The following is a 19,232-nucleotide window of genomic DNA, read 5'->3' on the forward strand; positions in this document are numbered from 1 at the left end:
CGGCCTAAACTTTAGTCCCTTTGTCTTTACTTGTGCCCTGTGTATATTCGTTTAGTTTATTGCTTTATTGTGTCGGGACAGGTTAATGAACAACCCGTTGTCCTCATGCACTCTCTCAAACACACTCGTTCATCCTATTGTACATGTTTTGTCCTGCAGCCTTTGCACTGACGCTGAGGGACTGCAGAAGCCGCGGTGTTTACGGGACTTTGCTCCTGTTGCCACGGCGCCCGGTGTTGTGTTACCTGTGGGTGCACCTGAGCGATCCTGTTTCAGTGGGCGGGGCTTGGAGCGCTGTGGGGGAGGGGCCAGGCCTGCGCTCTCCCTCTCGCTCTCCCTTATCTCTCTCTTCAGGTTTGTTTTTCTGTTCCCCTGAGCGCTGTTAGACGACAGCGACCGAACGGAACTGCTCGCCACAGCTCGCCACAGCGCGGCCGAGCTGAGGGCCGACGGGCGCGGGGCAGCGGCGGGCAGCGGCGGGCGCAGGAGGGGGCCCCGCGGGAGGAGAGGTGAGGAGGATCTGCAGGGTTTGAGTGCAGAGGGTGGGGCCGTGCAGAGGCCAGTAGCAGCTGCACATGTCGCAGCAGGTCCAGGACCAGGCCTGAGGAACTGGTTTAGGACGGACGCTTCGGGCTCCAGCGACGGGCGCCGCGGCGTTTACGTGGCTGCGGCGGCGAGGGCTTTTCCTGCTGACCATCAGGACCATCCTAACCCAAATGCATTCTGTCCTCTTTGGTCATTCTATAGGTCTGTGTAACACCTCATTTGAAAGCTAAGACCCACAAAACTGATATTTTTCCTCGCGTTGTTGCTGTGTTGTGTCACCTTTTCTTTTTTTTCTTTTTTGTGACATTTTTGTTGATTTTTTGTCAGTTTTTTGTTGAATTTTTGTCAGTTTTTGGTTGAATTTTTGTCACTTTTTTGTTGAGTTTTTGTCACTTTTTGGTTGAATTTTTGTCACTTTTTTGTTGAATTTTTGTCACTTTTTGGTTGAGTTTTTGTCACTTTTTTGTTGAATTTTTGTCACTTTTTGGTTGAATTTTTGTCACTTTTTGGTTGAGTTTTTGCCACATTTTTGTAGAATTTTTGTCACTTTTTTTGTTGAATTTTTGTCACTTTTTGGCGGAGAGGGCTTTTCCTGCTGACCATCAGGGTTTGGGACAACGACAACAACAAAATCCCCTTTTAACCTCTTAACTCCCGCCTGAACCGAGAGCATTTTCTCCAGGTCAGCTTTACCCAAATCCTGTAGGCCAGTGTAACAGCTCATTTGAAAGCTAAGATCTATAAAACTCATCCAAATGGATCTTTTTCCTCACGTCATCAGATTTTTTTTCCATCATTTTTTGGGGGGTTTTCAACTCATTTTGTAACTTTTTTGTAAATTTTTTGTCACTTTTTGTCACATTTGTCCTTTTGGTCAATTTTTTTGTCATTTTTTTGTCCATTTTTCATCATTATTTCATCATTTTTTGTCATTTTTTGTCTGTTTTTTGTGACATTTTGTGACATTTTCACCACTTTTTCATCATTTTTTGTCATTTTTTTGTCAATTTTTTGTCAATTTTTTGTCAATTTTTTGTCCTTTTTTTGTCACTTTTTTGTCAATGTTTTCTCACTTTTTTGTCACATTTCCATCATTGTTTTCGTCTCAGTTTTGTTGCTATTTTCACACCTTTTTTCCAGAAGCTTTTGGATTGGGGTAAAGCCAAACTGGAGAAAATGTGCTCGGTTCAGGTGGGAGTTAAGGGGTTAATAATGATTCTTTTTTTAATGTGTCTTTTTATTTAGTCTTGGGGCATGGAAGGTCCCGGGTTCGATTTCCACCTGGACAGAGCCTTTCTGTGTGGAGTTTGCATGTTCTCCCCGTGTCTGCGTAGGCTTTATACCACTAAAAACATGTACAATAGGCCAGGATGAATAAGATTTATCCCTGCAGATGAAAACATTGACGCTCGCTCTGGGTCTTGATCTTGGTTCAGGTCTTGGTTATGGTCTGGGTCTTGGTTCGGGTCTTGGTTATGGTCTGGGTCTTGGTTCAGGTCTTGGTCTGGGGCTTGGTTCGAGTCTTGGTTCAGGTCTGGGTCTTGGTTGGAGTCTTTGTTCTACAGTCTGGTGTGGCTTGTTTACATGCATGAGACCCATGTATGTTCATTAACCTGCACTGTCCCGACCAAATAAAGTCAGTCATAGTTTTAGTTTCATGTTTTAGTCCAATTTAGTTCACAAAAATATCGCTTTGACTAAAATGAAGATTAAATGTTTGAGTCGCTGCTGAACACGGAGGAGCCGCTGCAGCAGGTCTAGAGAATAATATAATGCAATACTTTTATAAATGTAAACACACCTATAGCCACCATTTTGTTTATGTTTATTTCCAGTGGCTGAAGGTTCTTTAAATGCGTTTGTAACTGTGTAACGTTTGTGGACAGAGCGGCTCATTGACCAGTGTGGACACATGTGTAAAAAAAAATCATTCTATATGAAGTGTGTTAGTGCAGCTTATTATCATGCAAATAACATGCTATATTAAAACAAATGGTAACTACGGCAAAAGACTAATTTTATTAAAACAAAATCAACAATTGTAGCAATTTAGTGCAAAAAAACACACCTGTATCTACAGAACCTACAGTAACTTTACCTCATTCGTTAACTCAAAGAAAATGCTACATTAGATTATTTTGAAAGTGTCAACAGAATTGTTTCCCACTTTGGGCACCCCTGCTTTAGACGATAATAAAACAAATCATCTGATTTCCAAGTCAGGTGCAGAAGTCGGGGAGTTTCCCATGTTTCCCCCAGAGGACCACGTGGACATTACTTTATGTGGTTTAAACATGTTCATGAAAAATCATTGTAATAAAAGGTTTAACTTCTCTCTGCATTTTCAGCTGCAGGATTCACACTCATGAACAGGGGCGGATCTAGAAAAGAAATCAAGGATAAAAGCATCATCTTGGGGCCTCAGGAGTTGGTACTTGGCTGATGGCTACAGTTACAGACAAGGACAAAACCTGGCTGGGGGGGGGGCAAGACCTTTACTTACCCCGTGCCACCCCTCTAGATCCGCCCCTGAACATGAACATCATAATATTACTTTTCACAGGTTATTTCAGCTTTAACTCCTTCACTCCCACCTGAACCGAACACATTTTCTTTGGCTTTACCCCAATCCAAAAGCTTCTGGAAAATAGCAACAAAACTGAGACGAAAACAATGATGAAAAAGTGGCAAAAATGTCACAAGAAATTGACAGAAAATTGATGAAAATGTGACAAAAAAAAGATGACAAAAAAATGACAAACAAATGACAAAAATGTGACAAAAAATTAACCTGGCTGACACCATGCTGCTGTGTGCGCTCGAATTATTTCGAACTGCACAACAGCCTGGGGACCATGGCCGACATCTCCGGTGGATTTGGGAACCAATCACAGAGCGAGGAGGGACGGCAAGACGATGACGCGCTATTCGATATATGGAAGCTTGTAGTTTATTTACGGATAAAAAAAAAAAAGTTTATTTACGGATCCAACATGACAGCAGCAGACACGATGGTATTTTTTGATCAAGCTTTAGACCTTGTTCTAAATAGTTTATATTCAAAAGTTTACAGCGGGTACGTCATACGTCATCTCATACGATGATACGATTGGCCATGGCTACGTGCAGACGCATGAGACTTTTTTTTTCTTTTTCGTATCGCCCAATAAACGAGTATGGACGATCGTAAACCACACCTCTCCTACGAGAAAATGAATTGGTGGTCCCCAGACTAAATATCACTTGTGATTTTAGTCTGGTGTTAGCCAGGCTAACAAAAAATGACAAAAATTTGACCAAATGTGGTAAAAATTTGACAAAAATTCAAAAAAAAAAGACAATAATTTGATTTAAAAATAAATAAATAATGTGACCAAAAAAAATTACAAAAATGTGATAAAAAAAATTACAAAAAAATGACAGAAAAAGTTACAAAAATGAGTTGAATACCCAACAAAAAAATGATGGAAAAAAAAATAATCTGATGACGTGAGGAAAAAGATCCTCTCGGTTCAGGCGGGAGTTAAGAGGTTAATAATGTTGTGCAATATGAATCTTAAATGTAACGGGCGACGGCTGCCATGTACTTTCAGGAAAGTAACTGTATTCTATTACTCTCACATAAAAGAGTCACCGGAAAACAGTCACTCCGTGTTTAATGTCACAGCAGCGTCACAGAGGCTTCAGGAAGTGGTTTAACCCGTCTGTGACTGACCCGGCGTGTGTTTTTCCACAGACGGACTCCCCCATGAAGACCACGTGGTACTGCCCCCTGGACCTGGTACGACCACACGCTCACACTTAACCACATCCACGCCCCATGGTGTCGTTTCACACTCAATCTACAGCTTTTAAAAACAAAACCAGGAAGTGAACATGTATATTTAGCTTCAGTGGTTTTTATGTGAATATTGCACTTTCTTCTAACAGAGTCAAATGTAAAGTCCACACGATGAGGCCCTAAAACGAGCTGAAAACGTGAAGCTTCTCTGACGAGTCTTTCATTATCAGGCGTCTCAAACTCATCTGGACCCGGGGCCAAAAACCCAGTGTTGGTCGGGGGCAACAGACGAAGCCTTTTATATTAAACAATTATGATTTAGCAACTTTTTATTGTTTGCTATATTATAACTTAAACAGACTGTACATCTGCACATGTTTAAGCTTCTCGAGGTTTCCAATCAGCCAAACATTTGCTGAGCTTCTACATTTGAAATCACAGACTTAGACAATTAGTTTTTTTGTAATGAATCCCATTTTGGTTCAGCATCAGTGATGTTTCAGTCAGGGCCAGTTTCCACAATGTACAACAAATGTCATTTTAATGTAGTGAAGAAAAGCCCGAGCAGGGGCTGGAGCAGATCATGAGCACCAGCAAAAACATCAGCTTCAAACTTGTTTTAAACACATTTTTACTGTGTTCATTTTCAATGACCCGTCATATAATAAACACATCCATGAATGTGTTGACTCGGACTCTTGTCCAGACTCTGGAGTGTCTGAGATCAGCTCAGATTCACCTCATGTAAATAATGTGGAGTCACTGACCTCTGACCTTGAATTGATGGGGCTTTTTTTATTTTATTTTCATTTATTTATTTATTTAACATGGACATAGCAATTACATTGGACGAACCAGATGCATTGTTTAAAGTGTTAAAGCACATGTGCTCATTTTCAACACCTGTCCGTAGGGGGCTTTTAGGATTTAAAAATACAACACATTATTAAACACGGTTACAATAAAACAGATTATTAAACTAGATAAGGCACATTTTACACATGTGAACACCTTTGGGCCGATTTGAGCCACTGCTTAAGCCTCTGGTGAAGATGGTGACGTCCGTCTGCAGTTTCAGAGCCGTAGGGAGAGAGTTCCACAGTACAGCCCCTCTGAAGGAGAAGCTCCACTGTCCAAAAGATTTTCTACATTTTGGGAGCACACAATCCCCGTTAACTGGGGCTCTGGTGGAAGGTCATGCTGTCAATGTTGCTGTAATTATTTGCAGTATTTCTATACGTTTCCATATTCTGTAGTTGTAACTATGGATCATGTGTTCACATGTGTCATAAAGGTTAAATTCACTGACCTGATAATGCAGCTCTGAGAGAAAAGGCTCCTCACTTTACTGGTGTGTCCTTTTAAACACTAATACAAAGTGTTCGCTTTGCAAAGTCCTAAAGGTAAATCTGGTAAAGGTGTTTTTTGTCTTTCTGCTGCTGCTCTAACTTTTCCAGCACATGTTTAGATGAACAACTGAAGTTTCTCCTCATGTTCTGAGTCTCCTCCTGGTTCAGAAGCTCCTCTCTCTCAGTCTGTTTCTCTGTTGAATAAAGTTGTTAAGTCGTCTGCAGCAGCGCCGCGTCTCCTTCCCCGTCTGATGTTGTCATTCTCGCGTCCGCAGCAGCGTTGACGCTACCGCGCGGTGCATCATGGGAAATGTAGTTCTAACGTGTTTAATGCAATTTACCGACGGGCCGTAAATAATATAAATAAGTGTGGCATGGCACCTGTTGCACCTCCTCCCGCCAGCTGGTGGCGCCGCGGGTACATAAGTGCAATGCACTCACTCCTTCGTTCTGTGACGTCACTCACTTCCTGGTCCCGCCGGTGTCGGTGCGTTCCTCGCTCTTCCGGACAGCTCCGCGTGGTACTTGTTGTATTTGAATCACTAATGTCCTCTTATGTGACCTCCTTGAATTATTGCCTGAAGACCAAAGTTCTATGTAATGAATTTGCACTGTAAAACTATTTATTTTTATATTTTTCTGTATTTTTGTTTACACTGGAAACTGAAGCCTTGCACACCTGAGCCTCGAGCCTTGTTTATGTTAATTTTGTATATTTTTCAATTAAAAAAAAAAGCTCCGCATGGTAACTGTTCCACGATGTAGCCCCAGATGCTCCATGGGCAGGGAGGGTGTGCGTCTGCTGTCATGGCCCCCCCGTGTGTTGTGCCCCCCATGTGCTGTGCCCCCCCCGTTTGTTGTGCCCCCCCCGTGTGTTGTGCCCCCCCCGTGTGTTGTGCCCCCCCCGTTTGTTGTGCCCCCCCGTGTGTTGTGCCCTGTGGCAGACGGTGGTCTGGCCCGCGCTGGTGCCATGACGGGCCTGTCCTGTATGTTGTTGCCTTGTCTTTCGTGGTTCACTCACTGCAGTTTGTGGTCGTACATGAAATGTCTGTGAAAGTGTAAACCTGTGGACCAACTGAACCTTTAACAACCAATACAGAAAATCATTTATTGAAACGAAATATACAGTAAATAAAACGTGTATGTTTGCTAAGCCTGGACTCTGCCTGTGTCCATCATAAACAAACCTGCTTTGCCTGAAGGAGCTTCTCTCCAGTGTCAATATTTATGTTAACAGTTGTTTATTTTGTCTGATATTGTTTTTAAGTCGCCATCACCGCTCGTCTTGCTACATAAGTCATTACCTCGCGGGCCGCATTTGGCCCCCGGGCCGCGTGTCTGAGACGCCTGTTCATAATTAATGACGAGGGAGTTTATCGGCGTTTTAACTGAACTGAATCGATGGTGTTTGATTCCACAGGGAAACTCTCAGCCTCATTATTTAGAATAATAAATGATATTGATGCTAAACTAAAACACAGATACAGAAAGTAAAACATCAGCATCAGTTTAAAGTAAGAACTGATCATGTGAATCCAGGTTTGAGCGGTTTTCACTGGTTCTTAGGTTCATCTCAACATAAGAAAGTCAAACGGACAAGTGCAGTTTTACCCCATTGGAAAGGAAATGAATCTGAAATAAAGACAAAATTAGAGATGCACCGATCCCGATACTGAGGGTTTGAGGATCTGCCGATATCCGATATTAACCCATATGGAGACTTTCTTAAAAGTGTCTTTCTCTCTTTTCTCCATTTAATATTATTATCTTGTCATGATGTTACAGATCAATGATCAGTTATATCAAAATATTCAACAAAGATCACTGGACTTTTAGGTTGCTTTAATATAAATATATATTAAAGCGTGTTTGTGAATCAAATCCAATAAAAACAGGTTCAAGGTTCAACTTTATTACTGTCCCGAAGGATTTTATAATGCAGCAGGCGGGAACTCTGACAAATCATTTTCATTTCCTTTAGCTTTAGAGGCGTTCACTTGTGGCTCCGCCGTTGGGCTGAGTCTTGTGTTTGTTCAGGGGAATTCTGGGTAAAACTGACTGAAATCAAAATTGATTGAGATCTGGTTCAAACCGCTCAGTCATGAACGTCACTTCACTATTAAGTGTCCATGTTCTTTTGTGATTCCAGGTCTTTTCACGTTGTAAAGTGTGCAGTTTGATTATATTACCAAATACCTACAAAAATCATCCACTCTTTAAATATCCGTATATACTGGACTGCAGAGTTATTTCACTGTTTGAAGACTGATAAAAGTATTATAACTTCAGCTGTTTGGTTCAGACAGGGCTGCCCTTTGTCTCTGGGTTTGTTCGTCATGTTGGTTTTGTTCTTCACTGTGCGGAGCCTGCAGGGCATCAGGTTTAACTGTGCTGTTGTCTCATTGCCAGTCGACGGTGGTGGAGGAGGAGGACGATGGAATCATCTACTCGGTGGTGGAGAAGACGCAGCAGAGCGCCCCCTACAGCCCCCGGGTAAGACCCTGTTTTTCATTTGGAGAGTTGTGATTGTTCGGTGATTTTTATTAAAACCCGTGAGTTTCAGTTTTGATTGTTTCGAGTTCCCAGTGAAGCGTCTGTGAGTCTGTGGTTTAACCTCTTAACTCCCGCCTGAACCGAGAGCATTTTCTCCAGTTCAGCTTTACCCAAATCCTGTAGGCCAGTGTAACACCTCATTTGAAAGCTAAGATCTACAAAACTCATGTAAATGCATCTTTTTCCTCACGTCGTCAGATTTTTTTCCATCTTTTTTTGGGCGGGGGGTTTCAACTCATTTTGTTACTTTTTTGTCCTTTTTTTAATCAATTTTTTAGTCATTTTTTTAGTCATTTTTTGTCGTTTTTTTATAATTTTTTTGTCATTTTTTGTTATTTTTTGTCATTTTTTGTTGTTTTTTATCAATTTTTTGTCATTTTTTGTTATTTTTTTGTCATTTTTTGTTGTTTTTTTCACATTTTTAGTAATTTTTTGGGTCATTTTTTATCCATTTTTTGCCGCATTTTTTTGGGTCATTTTTTGTCTTTTTTTGTCTTTTTTTCATCCATTTTTTGTCATTTTTTGTCACTTTTTTGTCATTTTTTTTGTCTTTTTTTTAACAATTTTTTGCAGCATTTTTTTGGTTATTTTTTGTCATTTTTTGTCATTTTTTCGTCACTTTTTTGTCATTTTTTGTCACATTTTTTGTCACATTTTTTGTCATTTTTTGGTCACTTTTTTGTCTTTTGTCTTTGTGCAGACCAGAGCCAGGTCTCAGGTGGTAAAGGCCGGGACCGATGAGAAGCTGGTGCTCCACCTGCTCCACTGCTTCGTCACCGGAGACTCGTCCTTCATCGCCATCTTCCTCTGCACCTACCGCTCCTTCATCTCCACCCAGAGAGTCCTGGACATCCTCACGGACCGGTACCACCTCACTGACCACACACATATCACTGAGAAGGGGAGGGAGGTGTTTAACCTCTTAACTCCCACCTGAACGGATCCCATTTTCTTCCCAGCTTCTTGATCAAAAAGCTTCTTGGGAAAAAAGCACCAAAAAAGCCACAAAAAATGAGAAGAAAACAAGGATGTAAACTCAACAAAAAATGACAAAAAATCAACAAAAAATCAACAAAAATTCAACAAAAATATGACAAAAATTCAACAAAAATATGACAAAAATTCAACAAAAATGTGACAAAAATTCAACAAAAATATGACAAAAATTCAACAAAAATATGACAAAAATTCAACAAAAATATGACAAAAATTCAACAAAAATATGACAAAAATTCAACAAAAATTCAACAAAAATGTGACAAAAATTCAACAAAAAATGACAAAAAATCAACAAAAATGTGACAAAAATTCAACAAAAATGTGACAAAAATTCAACAAAAATGCGACAAAAATTCAACAAAAATGTGACAAAAATTCAACAAAAAATGACAAAAATTCAACAAAAATATGACAAAAATTCAACAAAAATGTGACAAAAATTCAACAAAAAATGACAAAAAATCAACAAAAATGTGACAAAAATTCAACAAAAATATGACAAAAATTCAACAAAAATGTGACAAAAATGTGACAAAAATTCAACAAAAATTCAACAAAAATTCAACAAAAAATGACAAAAATTCAACAAAAATTCAACAAAAATTCAACAAAAATTCAACAAAAATTCAACAAAAATGTGACAAAAATTGAAAAAAAAGAAAGAAAAAAAAACTTGAAAAAGTTTACACAACACAGCAACAACGTGAGGAAAAAGATCAGTTTTGTGGGTCTTAGCTTTCAAATGAGGTGTTCCACAGGCCTATATAACAGCTAAAGAGGACAGAATGCATTCGGTTCAGGCGGGTGGTAAGAGGTTAATGGAGGTGAATTGTTTAACGGGTCCAGCATTTACATCCAGACACTTTGGGCACAGGAAGTTGTTGTTGCTTCTCTGTGTGACGGTGAGCTGTGTGCAGGCTGGAGGACCCCCCAGGCAGTGGTGAGAACAGCCCCATCAGACAGGCCTTCAACAGGTGAGTTACCATTAACCTTTTCAGTTTTAACCACAGCGGAAACCGAACCTCAAGGGGCTTTTTTCCCACATTCCCACAACCAATTTTCGGATTTTATTTCTGTCCGGCGCCGTCAGGGCAGTGAGCAGCGTCTTCACCACCTGGCTGACCGAGTATCCCGAGGACTTCTCCGGTCTGCAGGAGCCGTCCCGCCTGCTGCGCCTGGCCCCTCTGCTGCCGGGCCCGGAGCTGAGGGCCCGACTCCTGCGGGTGGCGGAGGACCTGAGCGAGAGGAGCCTGCTGCCCCCCACACGCCCAGGTACGAGTCCCACTGCGGAGAGGGAGGCTTCAGGACAAGGGCAGATTATTCACCCCTTAACTCCCACCTGAACCGAGCACGTTTTCTCCAGTTTGGCTTTACCCCAATCCAAAAGCTTCTGGAGAAAAGGTGTGAAAATAGCAACAAAACTGAGACGAAAACAATGATGGAAATGTGACAAAAAAGTGACGAAAAACAATGACAAAAATGTGATAAAATGAGACAAAAAAATCACAAAAAATGACAAAAATGTGACAAAAATAGACAAAAAAATGACAAAAAAATTACAAAAAAAATTGACAAAAAAAATTGAAAAAAATTACAAAAATGTGACAAAAAATGATTAAAAAATTACAAAAAAATCACAAAAATGTGACAAAAAATGACAAAAAAGTTATAAAAATGTGACCAAAAAATGTGAAAAAATTGACTTAAAATGACAAAAAATGACAAAAAAATGACAAAAAAATTATAAAAATGTGACAAAAAATGATTAAAAAATTACAAAAAAATCACAAAACTGTGACAAAAAATGACAAAAAAGTTACAAAAATTTCACCAAAAAATGACCTAAAATGTCATAAAAATGTGACAAAAAAAATAACAAAAATGTGACAAAAAAATTACAAAAATGTGATAAAAATGTGACAAAAAATGTGAAAAAATTGACATAAAATGACAAAAAATTACCAAAAAAATGACAAAAAAAAGTTACAAAAATGAGTTGAATACCCAACAAAAAAATGATGGAAAAAAAATGTGATGACGTGAGGAAAAGGATGCTCTCGGTTCAGGCGGGAGTTAAGAGGTTAAAGACCTCCTTGTCCAAACCTCTGATCCCAGCGGTCAAACATGTCCGTGCTCCACAGACGACTCGGCCCAGAGCCCGTCGCCGGACGACGACAAGTTTGAGCCCACCCTGATCCTCGCCTTCCCCACCGCGGTCGTCGCCGAGCAGCTGACGCGCATCGAGACCGTGAGTCTGATGCTAACGGCTAATGCTAACCCTCAGCAGCTCTGCTTCCTCTTACACGGATGGTTTTGGACAGGCTTTGTCAGCAACTTCAAAACTATCAGTGCTTTATTGAACTCTCTCCTCCTCCTCCTCTCCTCTCCTCCTCCTCCTCCTCTGAAGAATCAGTTTTCTGACTCTGTGTCTCTGGCAGAAGCTGTTTGTGCGCCTGGTGCCCTACCACTGCCTGGGCTCGCTGTGGTCCCAGCGGGATAAGAAGGGCCGCGAGGGCCAGTGCTGGTCAGTCCGGGCCACGGTCCGACAGTTCAACAGACTGGCCACCACCGTGCTGGCCTCCTGCCTGTGGAACACGCGCCTGCGCAGCCACCAGAGGGCGCGCCTGCTGGAGAAGTGGATCAGCGTGGCGGAGGTGTGTGTGTGTGTGTGTGTGTGAGGTGTGTGTGTGTGTGTGTGTGTGTGTGCTTGTAATTACGACACTGTGAGGACCAGTTTGAGTTTTTAACCAACAGAGTGAGGACTTTTGTAAAGAGGGGACATTTTGGGTGGTCCTCACTTATTTGAAGGACTGTTTGCGGGTCAAGATGTGGTTTTATTGGGTTTAGATCAGGGTTAGCTTTAAGGTTAGGCCTTAACCTTAGGGTCAGGGTCAGTGGCGTGCACAGACATTTTGAGGGGCAGGTGCTCAACCAAGACAAAAGGGCACAACCGCCGAAAAAAAAAGGTGATTTTTCTGTAACTAGTGACACTAAAAGACCATTGATTAAGACGGCAATATAAAATGTCCAATTATGTGGACCTAAAGATAAACTAGATGTTCTTTAGAGGACGATGTAAGACTATCACAAGGCTCTGCACTTAAGTCTAGCACAAATACAAATGAATGATGCAAAGGTACTATAGCCTACACTTAAAACATCTGACTTGTCAATATCATTGCTTTGTCCATGTCAAAAAATACCTTAAATAACAATAATCCTGTGCTCCTCCCACAGACAACAGTGCCCAGAACCCAGGCACCTCCTCACCTTCTCTCTCCTCCTCACCCTTCTCTCTCCTCCTCTCTCCTCTGTCAGCTCAGCTCACACTGCTCTGGACCTGGTCTACGCTCAGCCCAGGCCCTACAGCTCATTTTCAGAACATTTTATAGCGCGACAAAACAGAACTGCTAAAGTTACTGACTTGTTACCGGTGACTTTGTCCTGACGGTCTCGACACGCGCAGCGCTGACGTCCTCGCACTGACGGCCCTTTCGTTTCCTTTCCCCTTAATAATCCAGTCATGTCGCTCCGGCTCGTTCATAAAGTTATTGAATTTACTCAGTTTACTTTACTCCCGCGTCTCACAGAGATGGGCTGCACCATCGTCTCAAACAGGGGAAACACGGGGACAGCACAGCTGCCCTTCTGGGATCAGGAGCGTCAGCGCCGCCCCGGCTCGAGAGGCGGAGGAGGAATGAAGCGTGATATGAAGTTGCTGAACATTAAAACTGTATTTTCAGCACAGTAGGGCAGTTGGCTCAGTAGGGCAAATATCTAGCAACAATAAAAGAAATAATAATTAATATTGGGGAGAAAAAAAACAGGTCTTGAGAAGGGCACTTATAAGGGCACACGGCAAAGGGGCAGGTGCTTGAGCACCACCTGGGCTCTATCTGTGCACGTCCCTGGTCAGGGTAATACATTACATCTATGAGTGTCCTCACTAAGACAGCAGTACCAGTGTGTGTGTGTGTTATGACTCTTTAACTCCCCGTGTGTGTGACAGGAGTGCCGCGCGAGGAAGAACTTCTCCTCGCTGTACGCCATCGTGTCGGCGCTGCAGAGCAACCCCATCCACAGACTGAGGAGGAGCTGGCAGCACACTGACAGGTGTGCCTTTGGGCAAGACACTTCCCCCCCTCCTCAGACAGTCACAGTGTATTAATGACACAGAATCATTATGCACATCTACAGCCTGCAGTTCCTTTTAGCCAGAAAAATATCACTTTAGTGACAAAATGGCCTTAGAGCAACAGCATCTTTTAACCTCTTAACTCCTGCCTGAACCGAGAGGATCTTTTTCCTCACGTCATCAGACTGTTGGGTATTCAACTCATTTTAGTAACTTTATTTGTCATTTTTTGGGTCATTTTTTGTCACATTTTTTATCACATTTTGGTCACATTTTTTGTCATTTTTTTGACATTTTTTGTCACATTTGTCTATTTTTTTTTCTAATTTTTCGTCAATTTTTCATCACATTTTTGTCGTTTTTTGTTACATTTTGGTAATTTTTTTGTCAAATTTTTATCACATTTTTGTCATATTTTTTGTCATTTTTTGTCAATTTCTTGTGACATTTTTGTGACATTTTTGCCACTTTTTCATCCATCAGAAATGGATGAAAAAGTGTCAAAAATGTCACAAAAATGTCACGAGAAATGGACAAAATTTGACAAAATATAACAAAAAAAGGACCCAAATTTGAAAAAAAATGGACAAAAAAATGACAAAAAAATGACAAAAATGTGACAAAAAAATGACAAATAAAGTTACAAAAATGAGTTGAATACCCAACAAAAAACTTATGGGGAAAAAATCTGATGATGTGAGGAAAAAGATCCTCTCGGTTCAGGCGGGAGTTTAGAGGTTATCACTTGGCAGACCAAAGTGCTTTAGATAAAAGCAGAACAGAAAACATCAACAGAAAGACTCTAATGGTTCCAGGTGATTAAACTCGTATGTAGCAAAACGGCTAATGCTACAACAGCTAGCTCATGCGATGCTAACGTGTTATGAAAGTTTCTCCAAACCAGATATAATTAAAAACATACGACATATCACATATCGCAGTGGTTTTGTTACTGTTTTATCATGAGCTGCTCCTCCACTGGGGGGCGCCGTTACTGTCTTCATCTCGTATACGAACTCGTAGCATCTTCAGGTTTCAGAGTTTACAGGTTGTAATTACCAGTTTGATTTACCGGTTACCTGGAACGCACCATGAATACCAGGTCTCTGTGTCTGTGGTTTTGTTGAAATGACGTTTGTGTGTGTGTTTGTGTTTGTGTTTGTGTTTGTGTTTGTGTTTGTGTTTGTGTTTGTGTTTGTGTTTGTGCTGTTGGGGACAGAGAGTCTGTGAGGAAGTACGAGGAGCTGGCAGAGATCTTCTCCGACAAGGACAACTACTCCCAGAGCCGAGAGCTTCTCAAGGAGGTGAGGAGTGTGGGCTTAGAGTGAGGAGTGTGGGGTTAGAGTGAGGAGTGTGGGCTTAGAGTGAGGAGTGTGGAGTCAGGGTGAAGAGTCTCTTTAACCCCTTAACTCCCACCTGAACCGAGCCCATTTTCTCTAGTTTGGCTTTACCCCAATCCAAAAGCTCCTGGAAAAAAGGTGTGAAAATAGTGACAGAACTGAGACGAAAACAATGATGAAGATGTGACAAAAAAGTGAGAAAACTTAGACAAAAAACTGACAGAAAACTGACAAGAAATGGACAAAAAAATTATGAAAGTGGCAAAAATGTGACAAAAAATGTGACAAAAAGTGACAAAAAATGTACTATTTGATAAAAAAGTGTCAAAAATTGACAAAAAAAAGTGTCAGAAAGTGAAAAAAAAATGATAAAAAATTTACAAAAAATGGACGAAAAAATGATGAAAAAGAGGCAAAAAGTCACAAAAAATGACCAAAAAAATTGACAAAAAACTGACAAAAAATTGACAAAAAAATGACAAAAAAATGACAAAAAATGACAAAAAAAAGTGTCAGAAACTGACAAAAAACTGACAAAAAAATTGACAAAAAATGACAAAAAAAGTGTCAGAAAATGACAAAAAATGCTAAAAAAATTACAAAAAATTGACGAAAAAATGATGAAAAAGAGGCAAAAATGTGACAAAAAATTGACAAAAAAATTGACAAAAAATGACAGAAAGTGACAAAAAATGATGAAAAATTCACAAAAAATTGACAAAAAAATGATGAACATGTGACAAAAAGTGGCAAAAAATGTACTATTTGACAAACATTTTTTTTTTTTAAAGTTACAAAAATTAGTTGAAACCCCCCCCCCCCCCCAAAACATGATGGAAACAAAATCTGATGACGTGATGAGTTTTGTAGGTCTTAGCTTTCAAATGAGGCGTTACACTGGCCTACAGGATTTGGGTAAAGCTGAACTGGAGAAAAAGCTCTCGGTTCAGGCGGGAGTTTAGAGGTTAAGGTGAACTGGATTGAAATGTGAAAAGAGACAGATTTAAAGTCTCCATGCCACTGTTCGTTTTCCCATCTCTGTGACCACTCGAGTCTCCCCCTCGAGTCTCCCCCTCGAGTCTCCCCCTCGAGTCTCCCCCTCGAGTCCCCCCCTCGAGTCCCCCCCTCGAGTCTCCCCCTCGAGTCTCCCCCTCGAGTCTCCCCCTCGAGCCTCCCCCTCGAGTCCCCCCCTCGAGTCCCCCCCTCGAGTCTCCCCCTCGAGTCTCCCCCTCGAGTCTCCCCCTCGAGCCTCCCCCTCGAGTCCCCCCCTCGAGTCCCCCCCTCGAGTCTCCCCCTCGAGCCTCCCCCTCGAGTCCCCCCCTCGAGTCTCCCCCTCGAGTCTCCCCCTCGAGTCTCCCCCTCGAGCCTCCCCCTCGAGTCCCCCCCTCGAGTCCCCCCCTCGAGTCTCCCCCTCGAGCCTCCCCCTCGAGTCCCCCCCTCGAGTCTCCCCCTCGAGTCTCCCCCTCGAGTCTCCCCCTCGAGTCTCCCCCTCGAGCCTCCCCCTCGAGTCCCCCCCTCGAGTCCCCCCCTCGAGTCTCCCCCTCGAGCCTCCCCCTCGAGTCCCCCCCTCGAGTCTCCCCCTCGAGTCTCCCCCTCGAGCCTCCCCCTCGAGCCTCCCCCTCGAGTCTCCCCCTCGAGTCTCCCCCTCGAGTCTCCAGGCCCTGAAACTCTGGGCATCTGGGCTTTGGGAAACAGGCCGTGTAAAAACCTCTTTTATTTTGCAGGAAGGCACATCCAAGTTTGCAAACCTCGACAACAGACTGAACAACAAGTTTACTTCCAAAGTAAGTGAAGCACCGACGACTGACTCTGTAATTTAGAGGCAAACATTAGATGAGCTGAAGGACCATGAATGTTTCGCTCTCACAATAAAAAAACTAGATCAGATTCTTGATTTAACGACAATATAAACAGACAGAATAAAAGCTGTCAGAAGTTACACCTACAAATGTGAGTTCAGTTCAGTTTAACCTCTTAACTCCCGCCTGAACCGAGAGGATCTTTTTCCTCATTTTTTTGTTGGGTATTCAACTCACTTTTGTAACTTTTTTGTCATTTTTTCGTCAATTTTTTATCACATTTTTGTCACATTTTTAAAATATATTTTTTTTCATTATTTTTTTTTTTTCATTTTTTCGTAATTTTTTTTTAACATTTTTGTCATTTTTGTCACTTTTTTGTAGTTTTTGTAACAAAAAATGTCATTTTTTGTCAAATTTTTGTCATTTTTTCATCAATTTTTTAATAAATTTTGTATCTTTTTTGTCACATTTTTGTCATTTTTTATTGTCCATTTTTTGTTATATTTTGGTCATTTTGGTCACCTTTTTTTTTCATTTTTATTTCATTTTTTCATCAATTTTTTAAATACAATTTAAAAAAAAAATTGTCACATTTTTGTCAAATTTTTGCCTGTTTTCATTTTTTGTCACATTTTTGTCATTTTTTCGTCAATTTTTTTGTCAATTTTTTGGTCATTTTTTGTCACATTTTTCGTCATTTTTTTGTTATTTTTTTGTTATTTTTTTGCCAATTTCTTGTGACATTTTTGCCACTTATTCATAAATTTTTCGTCACTTTTTTGTCACATTTCCATCATTGTTTTCGTCTGTTTTGTTGCTATTTTCACCGTCTTTTTCCTGGGGTAAAGCCATACTGGAGTTAAAGTGCTCGGTTCAGGTGGGAGTTAAGGGGTTAATCAGCTTTAACGAGCGCAGTCCTTCAGTAATTGTGTGACTGTGTGACTGACCGGGGCCGTGTTGTCCAGTCCTCTGCCCAGGGAACGGTGCCGTACCTGGGGCTCTTCCTGACCGACCTCACGATGCTGGACACGGCGGTGAAGGACCGGCTGGAGGTGAGTCCGCTCCCGCTCACACCCCTCCCCCACACTCGTCACGTCCGACCTAACGCTGTGTCTCCATCACAGAATGGATACGTGAACTTCGACAAGAGGAGACGGGTGAGTTTGACTTTCATTTTGAGACTGCACGATGTCCCCACTGAGCGCTCGGAGGGGAACCAAATCGGGGCCTTTGTGATCGGATGTTACTGTAAAGCAGGGGTGGGCAACGTCAGGCCCACGTGCCTAATCCGGCCCTCCAGCACAGAACCTCTGGCCCTCAAGATGATTTTGAGAAACATTATGACACAAATCAGAAAGTACTTTAACATTTTTAGGGTTAAATGTGAGAAATACTGTTAATACACCCAATTAGGTCATATTATGCACAACTCTGGCATTTGTAGAAAGTGCACTGGAAAAATAATAATCATTTTAAGGAAGAAATGACAGAAACCTACTTGAATTAAGAGATTCAATCTAAAGTTTGAGTAGATTTGGTCTGGTCTCAGATCAGATAAAACATCTTATCACCAAAGGAACAAGTCATTATTCTCTTAAAGGAACAGGCCACCGTTTTTCCATACTGAGATATGTTCTTACCTGAGCTTTGACGAGTTCTTTAGGACCTGTCTGATCTTCCCCCATGCCTTCAGTCACGTAAACACAGCGCAGACGGCGTTAGCATTTAGCCTCTCCCTCTCTCCTCTATAGCTCCAAAACAGGTCAAGATAGAAACTACCAAGCTCTTCCACGTTTTCCCTATTTAAATATGGTTACGTGAAGTGTTACACTACAAAGTATAATTGCACAAAGTTAAACAATGTGGATTTTCTAAGCGGATAAAAGGGGGGACTATATTGTAAGGCGTAGTAATACCAGGAGTAGTTTGGCATCTCCGCAGTAAAGTGACGATTACTGCGCCAATGTTCCGCTAACAGCAACGAAACACTTCCTGTTGTCCCGACAAAATAAAAGGCGTCAATGTTCCAGCCGCTGGGAGAGGGTTTGAAATGTTAATTAATAAATGAACCTAATATTTTAGGTGCAAATGGACACAAATGTTGTTTTTCTTCGTTTTCCTGGTCGTCCGTTTTGCTCAAATAGAAATAAAGGCCTGTCTCTAATTGTGGCCTGGTTCCAATAAAGGCCTGGTCCCAGATGCCCTGGAGTAAATAATATATATTAGAGCATTTACGGTAAACACAGTGTTCTGGGAGGTCTCGTTCTGACCTCGGTCTCGTTCTGACCTCGGTCTCGTTCTGACCTCGGTCTCGTTCTGACCTCGGTTTCTCTCTGACCTCGGTCTCTCTCTGACCTCGGTCTCTCTCTGACCTCGGTCTCGTTCTGACCTCGCTCTCTCTCTGACCTCGGTCTCGTTCTGACCTCGGTCTCGTTCTGACCTCGCTCTCGTTCTGACCTCGGTCTCGTTCTGACCTCGCTCTCGTTCTGACCTCGGTCTCGTTCTGACCTCGGTCTCGTTCTGACCTCGGTCTCGTTCTGACCTCGGTCTCTCTCTGACCTCGGTCTCGTTCTGACCTCGCTCTCGTTCTGACCTCGGTCTCGTTCTGACCTCGCTCTCGTTCTGACCTCGGTCTCGTTCTGACCTCGCTCTCGTTCTGACCTCGCTCTCGTTCTGACCTCGCTCTTGTTCTGACCTCGCTCTCGTTCTGACCTCGCTCTCGTTCTG

General features: G+C 41.8%; 1 protein-coding gene across 1 annotated transcript in view; it reads left to right on the forward strand.

Moving 5' to 3' along the window:
* Window positions 1–19,232, forward strand: part of rgl2 (ral guanine nucleotide dissociation stimulator-like 2) — a 48,230-nt gene that overhangs the window by 19,968 nt on the left and 9,030 nt on the right. Inside the window, exons 3-14 of the mRNA XM_079569335.1 lie at window positions 4,283–4,327; window positions 8,086–8,169; window positions 8,930–9,093; window positions 10,146–10,202; window positions 10,319–10,500; window positions 11,370–11,476; window positions 11,667–11,882; window positions 13,238–13,341; window positions 14,583–14,667; window positions 16,428–16,487; window positions 17,471–17,557; window positions 17,630–17,662. Coding sequence (XP_079425461.1) covers window positions 4,283–4,327; window positions 8,086–8,169; window positions 8,930–9,093; window positions 10,146–10,202; window positions 10,319–10,500; window positions 11,370–11,476; window positions 11,667–11,882; window positions 13,238–13,341; window positions 14,583–14,667; window positions 16,428–16,487; window positions 17,471–17,557; window positions 17,630–17,662 — 1,224 coding nt within the window. The remainder of the gene's footprint in view (window positions 1–4,282; window positions 4,328–8,085; window positions 8,170–8,929; window positions 9,094–10,145; window positions 10,203–10,318; window positions 10,501–11,369; window positions 11,477–11,666; window positions 11,883–13,237; window positions 13,342–14,582; window positions 14,668–16,427; window positions 16,488–17,470; window positions 17,558–17,629; window positions 17,663–19,232) is intronic.

Source organism: Gobius niger, assembly GCF_951799975.1.
Source record: "Gobius niger genome assembly, chromosome: 13".
Taxonomy (NCBI): Eukaryota; Metazoa; Chordata; class Actinopteri; order Gobiiformes; family Gobiidae; genus Gobius; species Gobius niger.